The sequence below is a fragment of the Leopardus geoffroyi genome, chromosome D1, assembly GCF_018350155.1.
Source record: "Leopardus geoffroyi isolate Oge1 chromosome D1, O.geoffroyi_Oge1_pat1.0, whole genome shotgun sequence".
Taxonomy (NCBI): domain Eukaryota; kingdom Metazoa; phylum Chordata; class Mammalia; order Carnivora; family Felidae; genus Leopardus; species Leopardus geoffroyi.
In genome coordinates this window covers 115,321,069-115,336,889 of record NC_059329.1, presented here as the reverse complement: position 1 = coordinate 115,336,889, position 15,821 = coordinate 115,321,069, and the positions used below count along the sequence as shown (strand labels likewise).

The window sequence follows — 15,821 nt, the reverse complement described above, 5'->3', positions numbered from 1 at the left end:
GAGCCCTGGTGGGCCCAGAGCTGGCTCTGGAGGCGCAGCGTTTGTTCCCTCTGACTGCTGACCGGAGCTCACCTTCCGGGTGCCTTCCTCCCCAGACAGATGCCATGTGCTGTGCGTTTTGTCTTCCCGAGGCACCTCCCAGGGGCCTCCCTCTCCAGTCCCACCTGCTAGGCTCAGATACGCGCTGTCTGGTCTCCCTTCTTGCAAGGCTCTGCCTGTGCGCGTGCTGGATCCGTGCTCCAGCGTGGGGTCTCTGGGAGTCGCCTGGTCTGACAGCCCCCGCTCACTGGTGGCTGTGAGTCTGGCGGACAGGAGAGTGCTGCCTTGGGTGACAGAGCCAGCGCCCTGCTCTTGCTGTCCCTGTGCTAATTTACTGATGGGACTGAGTGCAAGCAGGAAGCTGAAGAAATGTGGTTTCGTGGGGACCTGGGGCCAAGAGGGTAGCTTAGCCCTCAGAACTCTGCTCACACCTAAAACAGATCCTTTCCCGGTGTGTTCGTGGTCATTCTGGGCATGTGAAGGAAGGGCCGAGGACAGCTGGATGCTGCAGGAGAGGCCATTCGAGGTGGGAAGAAGGCCTGCCTGTGGCCCTTGTCACTAGCCCTGCCTCTGCAGCCCACGGCCCCCAGCCGAGTGCTAAACTTGGGTGTCTTCTGCTGGCCTTGCGGACAGCACTCTGTACAAAAAGATGCTGATGGAACTAAACATTACGGCTCTTTAAGTGTAGGTCTTCCGTGTCCAAACGTCCTCAGACTGTTAATATTTGCAGTCTGCTTAATTTGTTTTTTTAATGTTTTTTTTATTTTTGAGAGAGAGAGAGAGAGAGCGGGAGAGGGACAGAGAGGGAGAGACAGAATCCGAAGCAGGCTCCAGGCTCTGAGCTGTCAGCACAGAGCCTGATGTGGAGCTCGAACCCATGAGCCGAGAGATCTTGACCTGAGCCCAAGTCAGACGCTTCGGTGACTGAGCCCCACAGGCACCCCTGCAGTCTGCTCAGTTTTCGTTAACGGTTGTTTTTTAACTTAAAAATCAAGTCTGAAATTACTCTACTGTTCTTCTGAAAATAGAGTCGTAAGGTTTTCTGTAGATAACAGGAATATGCCACATCCTTTCGTTGTTACAGGAAGTAAGATAAAGAGCATCTCTGATTTTTTAAACTTCTCTGTTTAACATAGAGGGGCAGTCACTAGGGAGACAGTTGACATCACCGCATCACGTAGCCACAGCTGTCCTTGCCGGGTAGGCGGTCCATTCTCGGGGGCTGTGATTGCTGGGCAGAGCAGCATGCCTGGCACGGGAGCTATGCCCCCATCCTCATGGGCATCTTGTGGACCTCACTGGGTGTGAGTCTACCCCGTGGGGTGACTGTGCTGGACGTAGGCTGGCCGGGTTGGGCACCCGTCACACGCACCAGTGGCCTCTGCTTGAGGCCCTGGAGCTTGTGTGAGGAGAACGTAGGGTGGCCCATGTTGGATCCTTGGAATGCTTTGTGAGATTTTGTTCCCGAGACCACATAGGGGAGGATCTTCTGAGGCTGGAATCTACTTGGGGTTTTGGGGTGCTCCCTAGGACTTGACGCTGGGCTGAGTTACACTCTAGGAGGAGCCCCCTCACCCCCATCCCTGCGGTTCTCATGTGAGGTCCTGGCGAGGGGTTCATGGGGCGAGGGCTTCCACCTGGAATTCTGTGTCCCTGGCTGCTCGTGTGCCAGCACCGTGAGCAGTACGTGGTCTGTAAGCGGAGTTGAGTCTGCCCTCGTGTCTTCAGGGCAGGGTGTCCGCATGGGGTTTTGCCTGGCTCAGGGCCGTGTGGGGTCTTGGGATGAAGTTTGGAGCAGGCTGGCGCAGGTGGCCCATGCCAGCGGGGACTCCTCCCAAACTGCTTTCCATGAAGACTGGATTGAAGCGCCTGGAAAACCATGGTCAGGCTGCATTTCCATTTGCTTTCAGCAGACAGAACCCTTCTTTTTCCCTGAGCTTCTCAGACTGGAGTATGAAGTGTAAGGTGTCAACGTTTGAAACTCTCGGGGCTGCTGAGTGACAGCCGGGTTGGGGGAGGGCAAGCTGATGTCTGCTAACCGGAGATGAGCCTCCAGCCACAGGCAGGCGCCAGATCCCTGCCACGGTCAGTGGCAGAGCCCCCACAGGCCGCAGTGGCCCCGGTCAGGTGGCCACTTGCTTAGCTTGGTCTGTCCACGTAGTGCGCGTGCCCTGCAGGGTTCAGGGGCTGTCAGAGCCCCTTTTGGTGAGCAGAGATCCCCAGCATGCCCCCGGGAAGGACTGCAGGAGTATCACCAGCCTGCTCTCTCCCATCTGAGCACACCTCTGGGTGGGCTCCAGGTGCCTCCGGGTCAGGCTCTGGGGAGGCGACCCAGGCTGCCAGCAGCACCTTCTTGCTGTGTGCTTGTGGTGTCCCCTCTGCTGGGGAGAGGGAGCTCTGGGTCCCTCCCTTTCCTAAGGACCTGGGTCCACGGTGACCACCCTCATGACCTCATTTAATTCCCCCCTTCCCCAGAGGCCCCATCTCCAAATACAGTCACACTGAGTGTTTGCTTTCAGGGGACACAGTCCAGTCTATAGCAGGGTGCACGGCGGCCTTGGGGCCCATTTGGATGACTGTTGTGTGGCTCACTCAGTTACGGCAGGGAGACTGATGCTTGTCTGCCACCCTTGTGTTCCGGTAGGTACCACATGGAATGTTTGGACCCTCCTCTCCAGGAGGTACCAGTGGACGAGTGGTTCTGTCCCGAATGTGCTGCCCCTGGAGCTGCTCCCACCGCTGGTAATGTTTCCTTCTCAGGCAGGGCATGCTGGGGGGGGCGGGGGGCTTCTCGTCTTGTGGGAGAACTTTCAGGGCTCTCCAGCAGGGCAGCCCAGGCTCCAGGGGGATGCCCCCCGCCTCCTACTCAGTCCCCCTGCCAGGATGGGGGCGTGGCAGCCCCACGTCAGTCCAGGGTTTTCTTTCTTCCCAGATGCAGGTCCCGTGAGTGAGGAGGAGGTCTCCCTGATCTTGGCTGACGTGGTGCCCACCACCAGCCGGCTTCGGCCTCACGTGGGGAGGACCCGTGCCATTGCCAGGACACGACAGAGCGAGAGAGTCCGAGCGACCGTGAACCGGAATCGGATCTCCACCGCCAGGAGAATCCAGGTGGGTGCGCACGACGCTGTGGCTGCGAGGCTGCTCCTGGTTCAGCCCCTCTGGGTGCTGCCCGCCCCCGTCTTGGTGCACCTCGGCTGCCCAAACGCTCTGGGTGGTGGGCACAGCGGAGGGGTGCGGATGGCAGGGTGGGGCCTGCGAGGGCAGCGGCGTGCACCTGTGGGCGTGTCCTGGCTGCCGTGCGGGGAACCGAGCCCGGCAGGCCCGAGGGAGCAGGAGCAGAGAGCTGGTCTCTTCCAGTCCACAGTCCTGCAGGGAGGGCCCCACGCCGACCCTTCCAGCCTCCCTCCGGGTGTGCGCCCCGTCCTGTAGCAGCACCAACCGGGGGCAGCAGTGCCTGTCACAGGTCGGCGTGCTCACCCAAGGGGGCATCAGCCGATGGGGAGGGGCGGAGGACTTTGTGGGGGCCGGTGCCCCACGCCATCACCCGCTCCCGTGTCCACCTGGTGCCCTGCGTCTGGCTGCTCTTTCCTCTCTGTCCCTCGATCTCTTCTCTCTGGTCCCCAGACTGTGTCGGCTGGCTCTGCACCGGCACGGTGTGCTGACTCGTTGGCACTGGCTGTGCCGTTGGCTCCTTGCGGCCTGCCTGGCCCTCATTCTTTATTCTCACCCTGAACTTGCTTCTCAGGAGCACCCCCCCCCCCCCCCCCGGCCCCATAGTGCCCACAGGAAGCTCTTGGTGGCCGTCTGGCTTTTGCGGTTAGCCTGGCGGGGCGTGTGCAGGGTTGACCCTCGAGCGCTCCCCAGCAGGGCTGCCCAGAGTCCTCACGGGGTACAGCGGGCAGTATGAACAGCCTGAGGGCAGTCGCCTTGCTGACGGCACCCTCCTTCTCGTGTAGCATGTCCCACGGTACCTCATGTCTTCTCTGCTGGATGAGACCATTGAGGCTGTCGCTGCCGGTCTGAGCACTGCCGTGTACCAGCGCCCCGTGGCGCCCCGAGCCCCCGCAAAACGCAGGAGGAGAGCAGGTAAGCCCGGGTGTGCTGGCTCGGTGAGGGCCGCACGCTCGCCCCGCAGGGCCTTCCCCTGGAGTCCCTCCTGCCACCGTCACCTGGGTTTTCAAGTGGCAGAAGTGGCACACACACGTCTTGTGGGCCAGCTGGGTCTGGTCCGCGTCATCCTTGCGAACACCCACTGTGGGCGGTGAGGTCCCTGCGGCCGTGCTCTCTGCGTGCGTGTCGGGGCCACTTGGCCTTCGTGTCGTTGGTTAGGAAGCTTCTGGAGAATTTGGCAGAATTGCCTTTTTCTTTTCCCTAAATGCCACAGTAGATCAGGAAGACCCCGGTCCTGGACTTTGCTGTGTGGGAGCAATTACGATGATTAATTCATTGCTTTCTTGCCACGTGTTTCCAAGCTGTGCGTTCTTCAGTCAGCACTGTGCTCCCAGGGGCCCCTTTCCTTCTGCTCCATCACGTGTGACCAGTGCAGCCTCACGGACACCTGTCTTATTCACGGCTTATGATCCGAGGTCTTTAAAGTCCACTTCATCGAGATAAGAATGTGCTGTGTCCGCTCCGTGTGGTTCCAGGTTTGATAGACGTAACGTCCAGCTGGCTCGGCCCCGCCCGTCCCAGCCCCTCCAGCCAGGTCCCAGCCCCGCCAGCCGGGTCCCGTCCTAGGCGGGTCCCGTCCCAGCCCCGCCAGCCGGGTCCCGTCCCAGGCGGGTCCCGTCCCAGCCCCGCCAGCCAGGTCCCGTCCCAGGCGGGTCCCGTCCCAGCCCCGCCAGCCAGGTCCCGTCCCAGGCAGGTCCCGTCCCAGCCCCGCCAGCCAGGTCCCGTCCCAGGCAGGTCCCGTCCCAGCCCCGCCAGGCAGCCCTGCTGTCCTCCTCAGCGCTGGGTGTCAGTTTGGTGTGTTTTCAGACTTCACGTAACGAGACCTTTGTGAGGTGCTGAATGTGCTCCAGCTTAGCGTGTGTGGTTGTGGGTGCCAGTGGCTGGCTGGCTTCTGCTTGTTGTTGAGGGAGCCCCCCCCCCCCCACAGTCTGCCCCCCCATACACGGAAAGGCCGCACTTTGTCCCCTTTGCTGTCCAGGGTCGACTTTGTGTTGTGATCACGGCCGTGGAGGACAAAGGCGCGAAGTCCTGCCCGTTCGAGTACCCGTCTCCTGTGGGCAGGGTTTCATTTCGGGTCAGCGCAGGACCCGGCTGCTGGCTCATCGGGTAGATGTGCATCCCAGGTCACGTAGCACTTTGTACCCCTGTCGGCAGTCTGTGAACCGGAGTGCTGTGCGTCCTCGCCCACGCAGGGACCGGGCGGCGTGTGTCCTCACCATGCCAGTGAGCTTTCTTGTGACTCGGTGTGTGTTGGACGTGCCCTGTGTCCCCCACCGTCATGGCGGAGACCCGGTGCTGTCCCAGCTTCCTGCTTGGGGCTGTGCTGGAGTGGCCACCTGTGTCCGCGTGCCTCGTGTGGCCTCTCCCCTTTTTCGGGGATGCTCTCTCCTGTCCGCCGGAGCAGGACTCACAATAGCAAACTGAGCTCCACGCGAGTTCTCTGCCAGGGCTCGGTCATCGCTCCCGGCTGTTGGAGCTGGGGAATCCACACCACGGTCATACCGTTCCTGAGGTTTTCCTCGTGTCTCCCGTCTGTGTCTCCTTGTGTTAGAAACTCGACTCCTCAGGGCCAGCACCGGGCCTGCTCGCTGATTCTCCATTAGACAGTGGCCTCAGGGTCACGGCTGGGTCGTGCCAGCGCTGAGCAGGCAGGACTGACTGCAGGGGTTTTCCTCCGTCCCTCACGTGCACACCACCAAGCCCCTGGCGTGCACTCTACCTGTGTGCGGGCAGCTGCGTAGATCTGTGCTTGGTTGTGCCTTTTTGCTGTTTTGGTTTTCTTCTGTTGGCTTTGCTAGTGAGTTTTTTAATGCTTTTTATAGACTTCTGCCAAAGTGGTGGAAACGTTGGGACGAACGAGTGGAGTCCCCACGGAGCCAGCCTGGCCTGGCCTCCCTCTCCCTCACTCACCTGCTCCCTCCCAGGAGCCCTGGAAGCACGGCCTTTGTGTCTTGTCTTTTCCTTCCTTCCTTCCTTCCTTCCTTCCTTCCTTCCTTCCTTCCGTCTTCTTTTCTTTCTCCTTTGGTTTTTAAAAAAAAAAATTTTTTTAATGTTTATTTGCTTTTGAGACAGCGCGAGCAGGGTAGGGACAGAGAGGAGGTCACAGAATCCAAAGCAGATTCCAGTCTCTGAGTTGTCAGCACAGAGCGTGACGTGGGGCTTGAACTCACGAACCGTGAGATCATGACCTGAGCCGAAGTTGGACGCTTAATTGACCGAGCCACCCAGGCGCCCCGTGTCTTTTTTTTAAGTTAAGCACAGTATCACTGTTGCACCTGAGGAGGGGAACAGTAATTCCTTAACCCCATGAGTCTGTTAGTATTGAAGGTTCTAATTGTGTCGTAAGTGAGGTAGAATTTTGAAAAATGGTATATTTGAATCCAGAGCCAAACAGGATCCACGTTGCACCGGCAGCTGTGCCTGGTAAGTGTCTCTGTGTCGTCTTGATAGTGGGGTTGCCCGTCCGCGCTGCTCCCCGGCGGGCAGAGACCGTGGGCCGCTGGTGGAGCTGTGCGTCCTTAGCTCTTTGCTTTTGTGTTTGCCAGCTGCCCGGGGAGGGGGCGGGGGGGTGGGCAGCAGTGACTGCTGGGCTCCCTGGGCTGCGGTCTCTGCGCTCCGCTCAGACCCGCGCTCGCACCGAGGAAGGTGCAGAGAGCCTTTGCTCCTGGCACTGGCTGCTTCCCACTCCTGCGGTTTTTGTGGGCAAAGCACTTCAGGCGTTGGCTTGTTTCCTTTATTGACCAGTTCTCAGAACCACCGCGTGACTAGTAGCCTCCTCAGCAGCGATCACGATCGCTTGGGATTTTTAGCCCCATCGTGAACGTAGGGAGCTAGATGCATTTGATGCGTATTAAAACGTACGTACGTCATGAGGGCCGATCCCTCTGTCTCCTTAGAATCCCCTCCTTCCAGGCTGAGGTCCCTGCGGTTTTCCAGGGGGTGTTGGAGTGTCCTAGAATTAGGGTCCCCCAGGCCCGTGGTGGCACCCCTGAGGAGACGGACTCACCTGAAGCCTGGGTGTTCGTGCGCTTTAATCTCTAGGATGTGTTACTGGAAGTACGTGGCGGTTTTTAAGTCTGTTGGAAGGAGTCCTCTGGGCAGATCAAGCAGACACAGATCTTTTGTTGCATTTTACTAACTTGGTTGTCAGGGGGTTTTTTGTTTTTTGTTTTCCCCCCCATTTAATTTTGTTTCATAATGATGTAAAACATTTACTGGTGACAAAAGTCAGGTTTACGGATCAGAGCAGACTCCAGAGTCACACTCTGTCCTTGCTGTGCGCTGCGTTCCCTCTCTTGCTCCTTTGTGAGGAAGCACTGTTTTTTCGTGATTTCTCCATTTACAAACCTGAAGCCACTACGTATAGTTGTCTGCGTGCCGGGTCCTGGCAGTGCACGGCACGTCCGTGGAGGGGGACGCGTGGGGTGGGGTGGGGTGGGGTGGGGTGGGGGCCTGAGGGCGCGCAGTAAAGCACAGACTCTCAATGTCCTCTTTGTAGGAAGACGGAAGAAGGCGTCAGGAAGAAGGAAGACCCAGTCCAGGTCGTCTGTGAAGAGCAGGGGCTCCGGGACGAGGTCTAAGAAACGCCAGGGTCGTGCCAAGAAGAGAAAAGGGAAGAGGTCAAAGGTAGCCCCTCGGATAGCGGGGTGGGACTCAGACGAAGCCTCCTTTCTGTGTTTACTTAGAGTGTCGCTGATAAACATGACCCTTTTCTGCAGCAGAGAGTAAAGGTGGGGCTGGGACGAGAGTTTTGCCAGGACCCTTTGGAGCTGGGCATCCTGAGGGAGGGGTCGTGTGCAACTCCGGGCACCCCAGAGGTGGGCCCTGTGGGGTGCGGAGGGGCAGACAGGCCAGAGGGTGGGGAGTGGACGCCGTCCCAGGCTGTTCCTTATCCTCGTTCGCGTGTCTGCCGCGGGCCTTCTGAGTGTGTGCGCGCCTCCCCCGGTGAGCGCCCGCCTGTGCTGTGCGTCCTGCTCCGTGGTGTCTGTCCTCACCCCAGCTCCCGGGCTGGACGGTTAAAGCACACCAGTACATAAAACATAAAAAGCTCGGTTGCCGCCAAGCGTTTGCCGCGTCCGTGTGTGAATTCCTGCTCAAGGTCGTCGCCTTTGCCTGGTTAACACACACGCACGTGGTATACGCTCACATAGACGTTTCTGTTAGTTTTCGGCGGGGCATTCGAGCACCTGCTGTGGTGGTTCGTCCAGACGGAACTCCTGGAGGGACGGGAAGCCGAAGCTGTGGCCGCACGTGGGTGCTGGCACGCCCGCTTCCCGCCGGGCAGACGTCAGCCCTCTGGCCCCCGAACAGAGCCGACCGCGTGTGTCAGCGTCTCCCTGCCAGGGTGCCCCAGGGGTTGCTGCCTGCACGTGCTTGGGGTGGGAGCACCCGCCCCCCCCCCCGCCCCCAGCCCTCGTCCTCGGGTGGATGGACATCACCAGACGGTGGTTTTGCGTTGCGGGGGTTGGGGCTGTTGGGACGTAGTCCTCAACTCTGGGGCAAAACCTCTGAAACGCTGTTGTTCCCCCAGTGGAAGCCGTCAGCTGCGGTTTAGCGCTTAGTCTGGTGTGTGTGGTGCAGACTAGTCCTCGCACTGGTGTTTCCAGAGCCTCACTCACCCTTCCTGGTTTTCTTGTGACTTCGGTTCAGAATGAAGCCACAGCTCGGTCCCGCATTGCACGGACGCTGGGCCTCCGGGGTCCCGTCCGCGGGGCCTGCACGCCGTCCGTGCACAAGCCTGCGGACCCCTCTCTGGGGCTGATGCGTGCAGACATCGGGGTGGCCACTCTGTCGCTCTTCGGAGACCCCTATGAGCTGGACCCCTTTGACAGGTAACCGCAGGGAGGGGCTTCCCCCCCTTTTCGTGGACAGTGGGCCCCAGATCCCATGTTGGTAAAGAGAGGGTAACGGTTCCTGAGTCTCCCACCCTCGTCGGACCCCCCCAGGTGGTGCCCAGAAGGGACACCGTAGGGCCTCAGCCGCTAACAGGGAGAAAGGTGTTCTGCATGTCGGTCCCTGCTGCCCTGGGCCCGCCCAGAGGTGCATGCAGCTGCCGACACGAAGCTGCCACGTGGGTCCCGTGTTCGGGTTTGGGGCACAGGTGCCGCCATGTGTGTGGCTGACATGGGGTCTCCTGGGCCTTCCGTGGGGGTCACCGCTCCTGTGGCCCGTGTGCTCTCTCCAGCAGCGAGGAGCAGTCTGCGGACCCTGCTTCCCCTTTGAGCGCCAAGAGGAGGGTTCTGTCCCAGTCGGCACTGCGCTCTCACCGGCCCGTGGCCAGGCCCGTGTCCGTGGGGCTCTCCAGGTGTGTGCCAACAGGGACAGTGGTCGGGGGGGGGGGGGCTGGTGCACCTCCTCTCCCGGGGCCCCTCCCTTGACCGTTTGTTGAGGACGTGCCACCGTAAAGGGCACGAGGAGCAGGAGGAAGGCTGCAGGTGCTTGAGGCTGCTTCTGCCCGCCCACCTCTGTCACGGGACTGCTATCCAGGGCGGCCACCCCTGGCTGGGTGCTTTCCTTCTATTTCACTCCTGATTTAAAAAAAAAAAACAAAAAAAGAAACAAAAAAAAACAACGAAACTAGTAAATAGCCTGCCTGTTGGTAGCAGTTGGGGCCAGAAGCACCAGAGGATTTCACCTCCAGGCAGCCTGCTTGCTTGTCTTTTGTCAGAGCTACTGGGGGCAGGGGTGTCTCATGCCCTCCCCACACCGAGGTCTGGCAGGGCTGGGACCTGGGGGGCGGCAGGGGGGCACGGGGAGGCAGCAATGGGTCTGTACCTGCAGGAGGAGTGTTCCTGCTGCGGCGCCCGAGCCAGAGGTGGACGAGGCCCCCGTCCCAGACCTAGTGGGGAGCATCCTGTCGGGCCAGAGCCTCCTGATGATGAACAGTGCAGACATCACCATCCACCGGGACGGCTCCCTCAGTGCCAAGAAGGCAGGTGAGGAGGCCTCTGCATGACGCCCAGTGGAGCCTGCGGGGGCGCCCTCTCTGCCTCGGTGCTCGGGGCGGTTGAGAGGGGCATGTGAGCCACGGGTCCTGACGAGACCGTTGGACTAAAATAGGTTTCTGTTCAGAACGTACCTAAAGGCAGTTTTCTACGTGAGGTCATGCTTCCGTTAAGTCAACATCGCTTTCTGAACAGAGTTTGCAGGCTGAGTTTAGATGATGGTGGGGTCTCCGGGCAGCCCACAGACCCTGCGTGGCTGGCATGTGGCTGGCATGCGTTCTCTCACAGCCCACAGAACCGGCTGCTGTGGAGCCCTCCCCTGCACATCCGGGCCCTAGAGGGTGTTCGGGGTTGGGGGTGCCCAGCCACGGGGTGCAGGGCAGCGCAGAGCCGGGCGGCCCCTCCCGGGCCTCCCTGTGTAACAGGCACAGGCGCTTCCAGCGGCCAGTGAGCACTGCTTGTGGGTGTGGCCGGGGCCTCTCACCCCGTGCCCCCAGGAGCACAGGACTCTAGCCCAAGGAGTGAGTAGAGAGAGGAATTTAAAAGCCCAGCTTCTAAGAGAAAGTCATCTCGACCTGGACCAACAAAATGACCGCTTTTTAAAGGAGGCAGTGGAAACTGATGGCCACTCACTCTCGTGTCTTTCAGCACCCGTGTCCTTTCCGAGAAGCTCAGGCGCTCCACCCCGAGGGGGCAGAGGCCCCGGGGCCTGCCTGCTGCCCGGAGCGCCACGCTCAGGCAGCGGGCTCCAGAGTGCGGGGCTGCGCTGCCACGGCGGTCCCACCCCCTCCTGCGTCCCCGCTCTCACCCCAGCGGCAGCCGTGAGACTGGACTCCTCCGTGACCCCTCCGTCGGGTCAGGCTCAGAACCTGTCAAACGTAAGCAGGCCTGGCTTAAAGCACAGTGACGCCCCTGGATGTGATGGCGACAGCAGGCACACTCGGCCCCTTAGTTCTGTGTCCTCTAAGACCTCGGGCAGCTGCTCTCACTTGCCGCGTGCCAGTGCGCTGCAGGGACAGGCCGTGAAGCCAGCTCCCAGGAGGCCCAGCATCTCAGAGCTACCCAGGATACCGAAGGTCAGAAGGGAGGACGGTGGCGGCCGGCGGGCGGATGCGGCCCCCGCCAGCGAGCAGCGTGTTGAGATCCCCAGCTCCTGCATCAGCCGGCTCACGGGCAGGGAGGGCCCCGGGCAGCCCAGCCACGGCGCCCGTGCAGAGGGCGAGCCCAGCAGCAGGGGCCCACAAGAGCCTGGCACACACTCAGGGGGTGGATCCCAGTCCCCCGCCACGCTGGGACCCTCAAAGGGGAAGGGTGTCAGCTCGACCTTCGAGAGCTTCAGGATCAATATTCCCGGGAACACGGCACATTCCGGCAGACTCTCTAACCCCGGCTTTTGTAACACGTTCCGGCCTGTCGACAATAAGGTGCAGAGGAAAGAGAACCCCGCTCCCCTCTTCTCCATCAGGAAGGCCAAGCAGCTCAAGAGCGAGATCTACGACCCCTTCGAGCCCACAGGCTCCGACTCTGGTTCCGCCGGCAGCAGCCCCGAGCGCCTGGGCTCTGGCCTCCTGCCCTCTGAGATCACGCGCACCATCTCCATCAACAGCCCAAAGGCGCCGGCGTTGCAGACCGTGCGCTGTGTCACCTCCTACACGGTGGAAAAGGTCTTTGGGACGGAGCCTGAGTCCCCTCGCGGGTCCTCCGCCAGCACGCTCGAGCTCCGGGGCGAGGGGGCTGCCGAGGGTTCCTCCGACCTGGAGTGCGAGGGCCAGGGCGTGGCCTCCAGGGCGCAGAGGCCATCCCCCCCAGAGCCGTGGGAGGACAGGGACCAGCTGCCCTGCAGTACCTTCTTTGGCTCCGAGGAGCGGACGGTGACCTGCGTGACCGATGTAGAGCCGGGGGCGCCACCCAGCCCGGGCGCCCCGCAGACAACTACCCACAGGGTCGTGGAGCTGAGGCCCCCATCCTGCTCCCGCTCCACATCCAGCTCCCGTGGCAGGAAGAAGGCCAAGAGGAAGCGGGCTGAGGCCAGGGAGCACAGGAGGACCCGCTCCGGCTCCCGCTCAGGCTCCCGCTCTGGGGAGAGGAGCTCACGGTCGGTGTCCCCACCGGTTGGTGAAGGGCACCCCAAGAGGCAGCAGCCCAAGGCCCGGGGCCGCAGGTCCTCCAGTGACCACTCCAGCAGCCACGAGCGAGCCAAGCGGAAGAAGGTGAAGGATGAGGGCAGGAGGAGGAGGAGGGACTCTTGGGGACGCGGCCGGCGGCGGTCGCGGTCCCGGTCCCGCTCCCGCTCAGGCAGCCCCGGCAGCTCCTCCCATGAACGCAGAGAGAGCAGGAGGAGGAAGCGGAGGCGGTCGGGGTCCAGGTCTCGGGGGAGGGAGTGCTCCCCCCCCAGCAGCCTGGAGAGGGCCCGGAGGCACCGGCACACAAGGGAGCGGAGCCCCCGGGAGAGGAGCCCTCGGGAGCGCCCCCGCGTCAGGTGGAGCTCCCGGGAGCGGAGGAAGCGCAAGTCCGGGTCTCCACGGTCGCCGAGCACGGAGCACAGGTCCCGGGAGCATCAACGGCCTCATTCCCATGAGAAGCGGCCGAGGCCTCGCTCTCCGGAGAGGAAGTTGGTGCCCCCTCCCCAGGAGGAGCAGAAGCCCGACAGGGAGCAGCCGGCCAAGCCACTGGTCTCCGTGGGAGCAGACGCCTCTCCAGCAGGGGCCGAGGCCCACAAGGAGGCCCCGGATGTGCCCGCGGAGTGTCCACCCGAGGACCTTGATTATGGGGACTCTGTCGAGGCCGGGCACGTCTTTGAGGAGTTTTCAAGTGACGCTTTCTTCCTGCAGCTTGATGACATGAGCTCTCCGCCCTCCCCAGAGAGCACGGATTCCTCCCCAGAGCGAGACTTCCCACCCAATCCTGTGGTGCCCCCAGCCAGCCAGCAGCAGGACCCTGCCCTGGTGGCTGTCATCAGACGCGAGGTGGCACTGATCCATGATGATGAGGCTGCGCAGCCCCTGCCCCAGGCACAGGGCCCCCAAGAGAAACCCTTGCTCCAGCAGGATGCTGCTGGGGCTGCCACGGCGCCTGGCACCCTGGGAAGCCAGGCTGGGGTCGGGGTGCCTGTGGGGAAGGAGGAAGGCGCCTCTCAGACCCCCTTGCTGCGGGCGAAAGCCCTGGTGAAGAGAGTCACCTGGAACCTGCAGGAAGCGGAGAGTGGTGTCCCTGCCGAGGAGCGAGGCCTGCGTGAGTAGGGTGGCAGGGTGGCCAGGGCAGCGTGTGAGGATGGGGGTGGCCCGGAGCGGCCACCAGTATGTGGGGGCGGTCTTCTCTCCCTGGGTGGTACATGGACCTCTTTGGTCACTTCAGTAGCATAGGCCACGGGGCAGGGAGATGGCTGCAGCCTGGCCCGTGGTCCTTGCTGCTGGGATGCTTTTCTGGAATTTCCCAGCCAGGAAGCAGCCTGTGGCCCAGGGGTAACCACAGAGCACCCACCTCCCGTGTTGGTCCTCAGGAACGCCGCTCCACAGGCCTCAGAAGCCCCGGGAGGGGGCCTGGGAAACAGAAGACGTGGGGCCCTCGGTGGTGTTCCAGCAGGCATCCTTCTCTGAGCCGCCTGCCCCTGGCTATGCACATGCAGAGTCTGGCTTCCCGGACGCCGAGCCCTCTCAGGTAGGTGCCTGGGCCGGAGGGACGCGGTCGTGTGCCGGGCCACACAGGCTATGCCAGGCTGGGGCTGAGGGACTTCCCCCTCTGCCGGGGATCTTCCTGCCGGGAGCCTGAGATCTGTGCTGAGTGATCTGCATTTTTGCCCAGGTTTATACCCCCAACCTGCCCACCGCCCCAGCTCTCCCTTTGAGTCTCCCGCCCTACGTGCCAGCCAGCCAGCCCACGGTCCAGTTCATCCTGCAGGGGAGCCTCCCGCTGGCGAGCGGTGGGGTGGCACAGAGCCCAGCCCCGGCGCCCGCTGCCCCGACCACGGCTTCAGAGCCAGCCGGCCACGCCACCGTCGCTGGCAACTCTGAGGAGAGAGCAGCTGCTCCCAGGCCTGCCGCGGAGAAGGCCAAAACCGAGGAGGTGAGTGTCCGTCCTCCTTCCTCAGGGGCGGGCTCCTCTCCTTAAAGGGTGCCCCCGGGGCCGGGTGGTCACAGGCGTCCTTGTTCTCAGTACATGAAGAAGCTGCACACGCAGGAGCGGGCGGTGGAGGAGGTGAAGCTGGCCATCAAGCCCTTCTATCAGAAGAGGGAGGTGACAAAGGACGAGTATAAGGACATTCTCCGCAAGGCAGTGCAGAAGGTGGGTGTGGGTGCCGCACCGGGGTCAGGTGGCCCCGGGGGCGGGTCTGTGCCGTCTCCCGCTGATGCGGGCTCCAGAAGGTGCTCCAGCCCGGGGTTGTGCAGCCAGGCCTGGGGCAATATTGGTGTGACCTGGCCACCAGGGGCCGGCTGTGTCCCATCACCGTAGCTCATAGGTGCTCAGGAAGAGTAGACGGTGTGTGTGTGAGGGGACGGAACAGCATCCTTGTCACTCGTTAAATAGGCTGAGTGGCAGAGGGTAGTTAGCACACTGAGCTTGCAGCCGGGAGGAAGACAGGACCCCGGGAGGTGGGCAGTTCTCAGGCCCAGGGTGTCAGGTTCAGATCTGGAGCCCACCGGCTGCACCACTCGGGCTTGGAGACGGACCCTCAGCAGTCGTGGGAGGCAGGTGGGCAGGTTGTGCTCTGTCCCTTGTGATGTGGACTCTTAGGGCCCATGATCACTGTGGGGACATCTGAGTAAACTGTGCCTCCCCACCACCCCCTGCACCCCAGATATGCCACAGCAAGAGCGGGGAGATCAACCCTGTGAAGGTGGCCAACCTGGTCAAGGCCTACGTGGACAAGTACAGGCACATGCGCAGACACAGGAGGGCTGAGGCCGGCGAGGAGGCACCCCCCAGGGCACCGAGAGCTGAGCCGGGCACAGAGCAAGGGGGCACCGGTCCCCATCCCCGAGCCACTCTGTTGGGAGAGGCAGGAGCAGACAACTCTGGAGACAGCCATCACTCCTGTGTTCAGGGTTCCTGTGACCACACGTGGTCTGTGCCCCTGTCTTGCTCACGGTTCAAAACTGGACTTTTTTATATGTATATTATAGATACACACTGTTTCCATGGTGTTCTAATTTATCAAAAATGGATTATCTTTAGAAACTTCTTGATTGACTCAGTATTTGAAAGGTGAAGCCTTTGGGATCAGGAGGGGCCAGGGGAATGCAGGGGGGCTCCCCGACCCAGCTCACAGATGGCCTCATTTTATTTTCTATCCTATTAAGGGAAGGCCCTTCCCACGTTTTCTGTTTGATGTTCTGTAAATGACGCGGTTTGCTCCCTCCCACGGGGCAGAGCAGTGTTGGTGGGTCTGGAAGGCAGGAGAGCCCTGCACACGGCACAGAGTCGGCCATTCACGCGTCCCCCTCCCCAGCACACCTGGCAGGAGCAAACACCTGCTGTCCCCAGAGCATTTTGTATTCTGAGTAGAGTTTGTTGGCTCTGAAGCGTGTGGCCTGTTTCTTCATTACGAAGACAGAAAAGGACGGGTGTGTGGGCGGGTGAGGGGTGGTCACCTCCCTTCCGGGGCATGCGTGGGGAGCATGCGAAGTCGAAGTCTGGGGGGCCCCTTGTTGAGTTCCGGCCCCACCCCTC

The 15,821-nt window shown here is 61.7% G+C and overlaps 1 protein-coding gene across 10 annotated transcripts in view; it reads left to right on the top strand.

Moving 5' to 3' along the window:
* The window catches only part of PHRF1 (PHD and ring finger domains 1), a 30,486-nt gene extending 14,813 nt beyond the window's left edge, over positions 1–15,673 (top strand). For 5 of the 10 annotated variants that reach the window (XM_045486436.1, XM_045486434.1, XM_045486442.1 and 2 more), the window contains 12 exons: positions 2,684–2,781; positions 2,972–3,147; positions 3,996–4,125; positions 7,709–7,836; positions 8,860–9,041; positions 9,395–9,514; positions 9,991–10,145; positions 10,803–13,385; positions 13,654–13,811; positions 13,956–14,216; positions 14,307–14,435; positions 14,950–15,673. In XM_045486436.1, the coding sequence (XP_045342392.1) occupies positions 2,684–2,781; positions 2,972–3,147; positions 3,996–4,125; positions 7,709–7,836; positions 8,860–9,041; positions 9,395–9,514; positions 9,991–10,145; positions 10,803–13,385; positions 13,654–13,811; positions 13,956–14,216; positions 14,307–14,435; positions 14,950–15,360 (4,531 nt within the window). In that variant the 3' untranslated portion in view covers positions 15,361–15,673. The remainder of the gene's footprint in view (positions 1–2,683; positions 2,782–2,971; positions 3,148–3,995; positions 4,126–7,708; positions 7,837–8,859; positions 9,042–9,394; positions 9,515–9,990; positions 10,146–10,802; positions 13,386–13,653; positions 13,812–13,955; positions 14,217–14,306; positions 14,436–14,949) is intronic. The other 5 variants (XM_045486438.1, XM_045486435.1, XM_045486441.1 and 2 more) reach the window with 2 other exon arrangements.
* Positions 15,674–15,821: the final 148 nt, after the last annotated feature.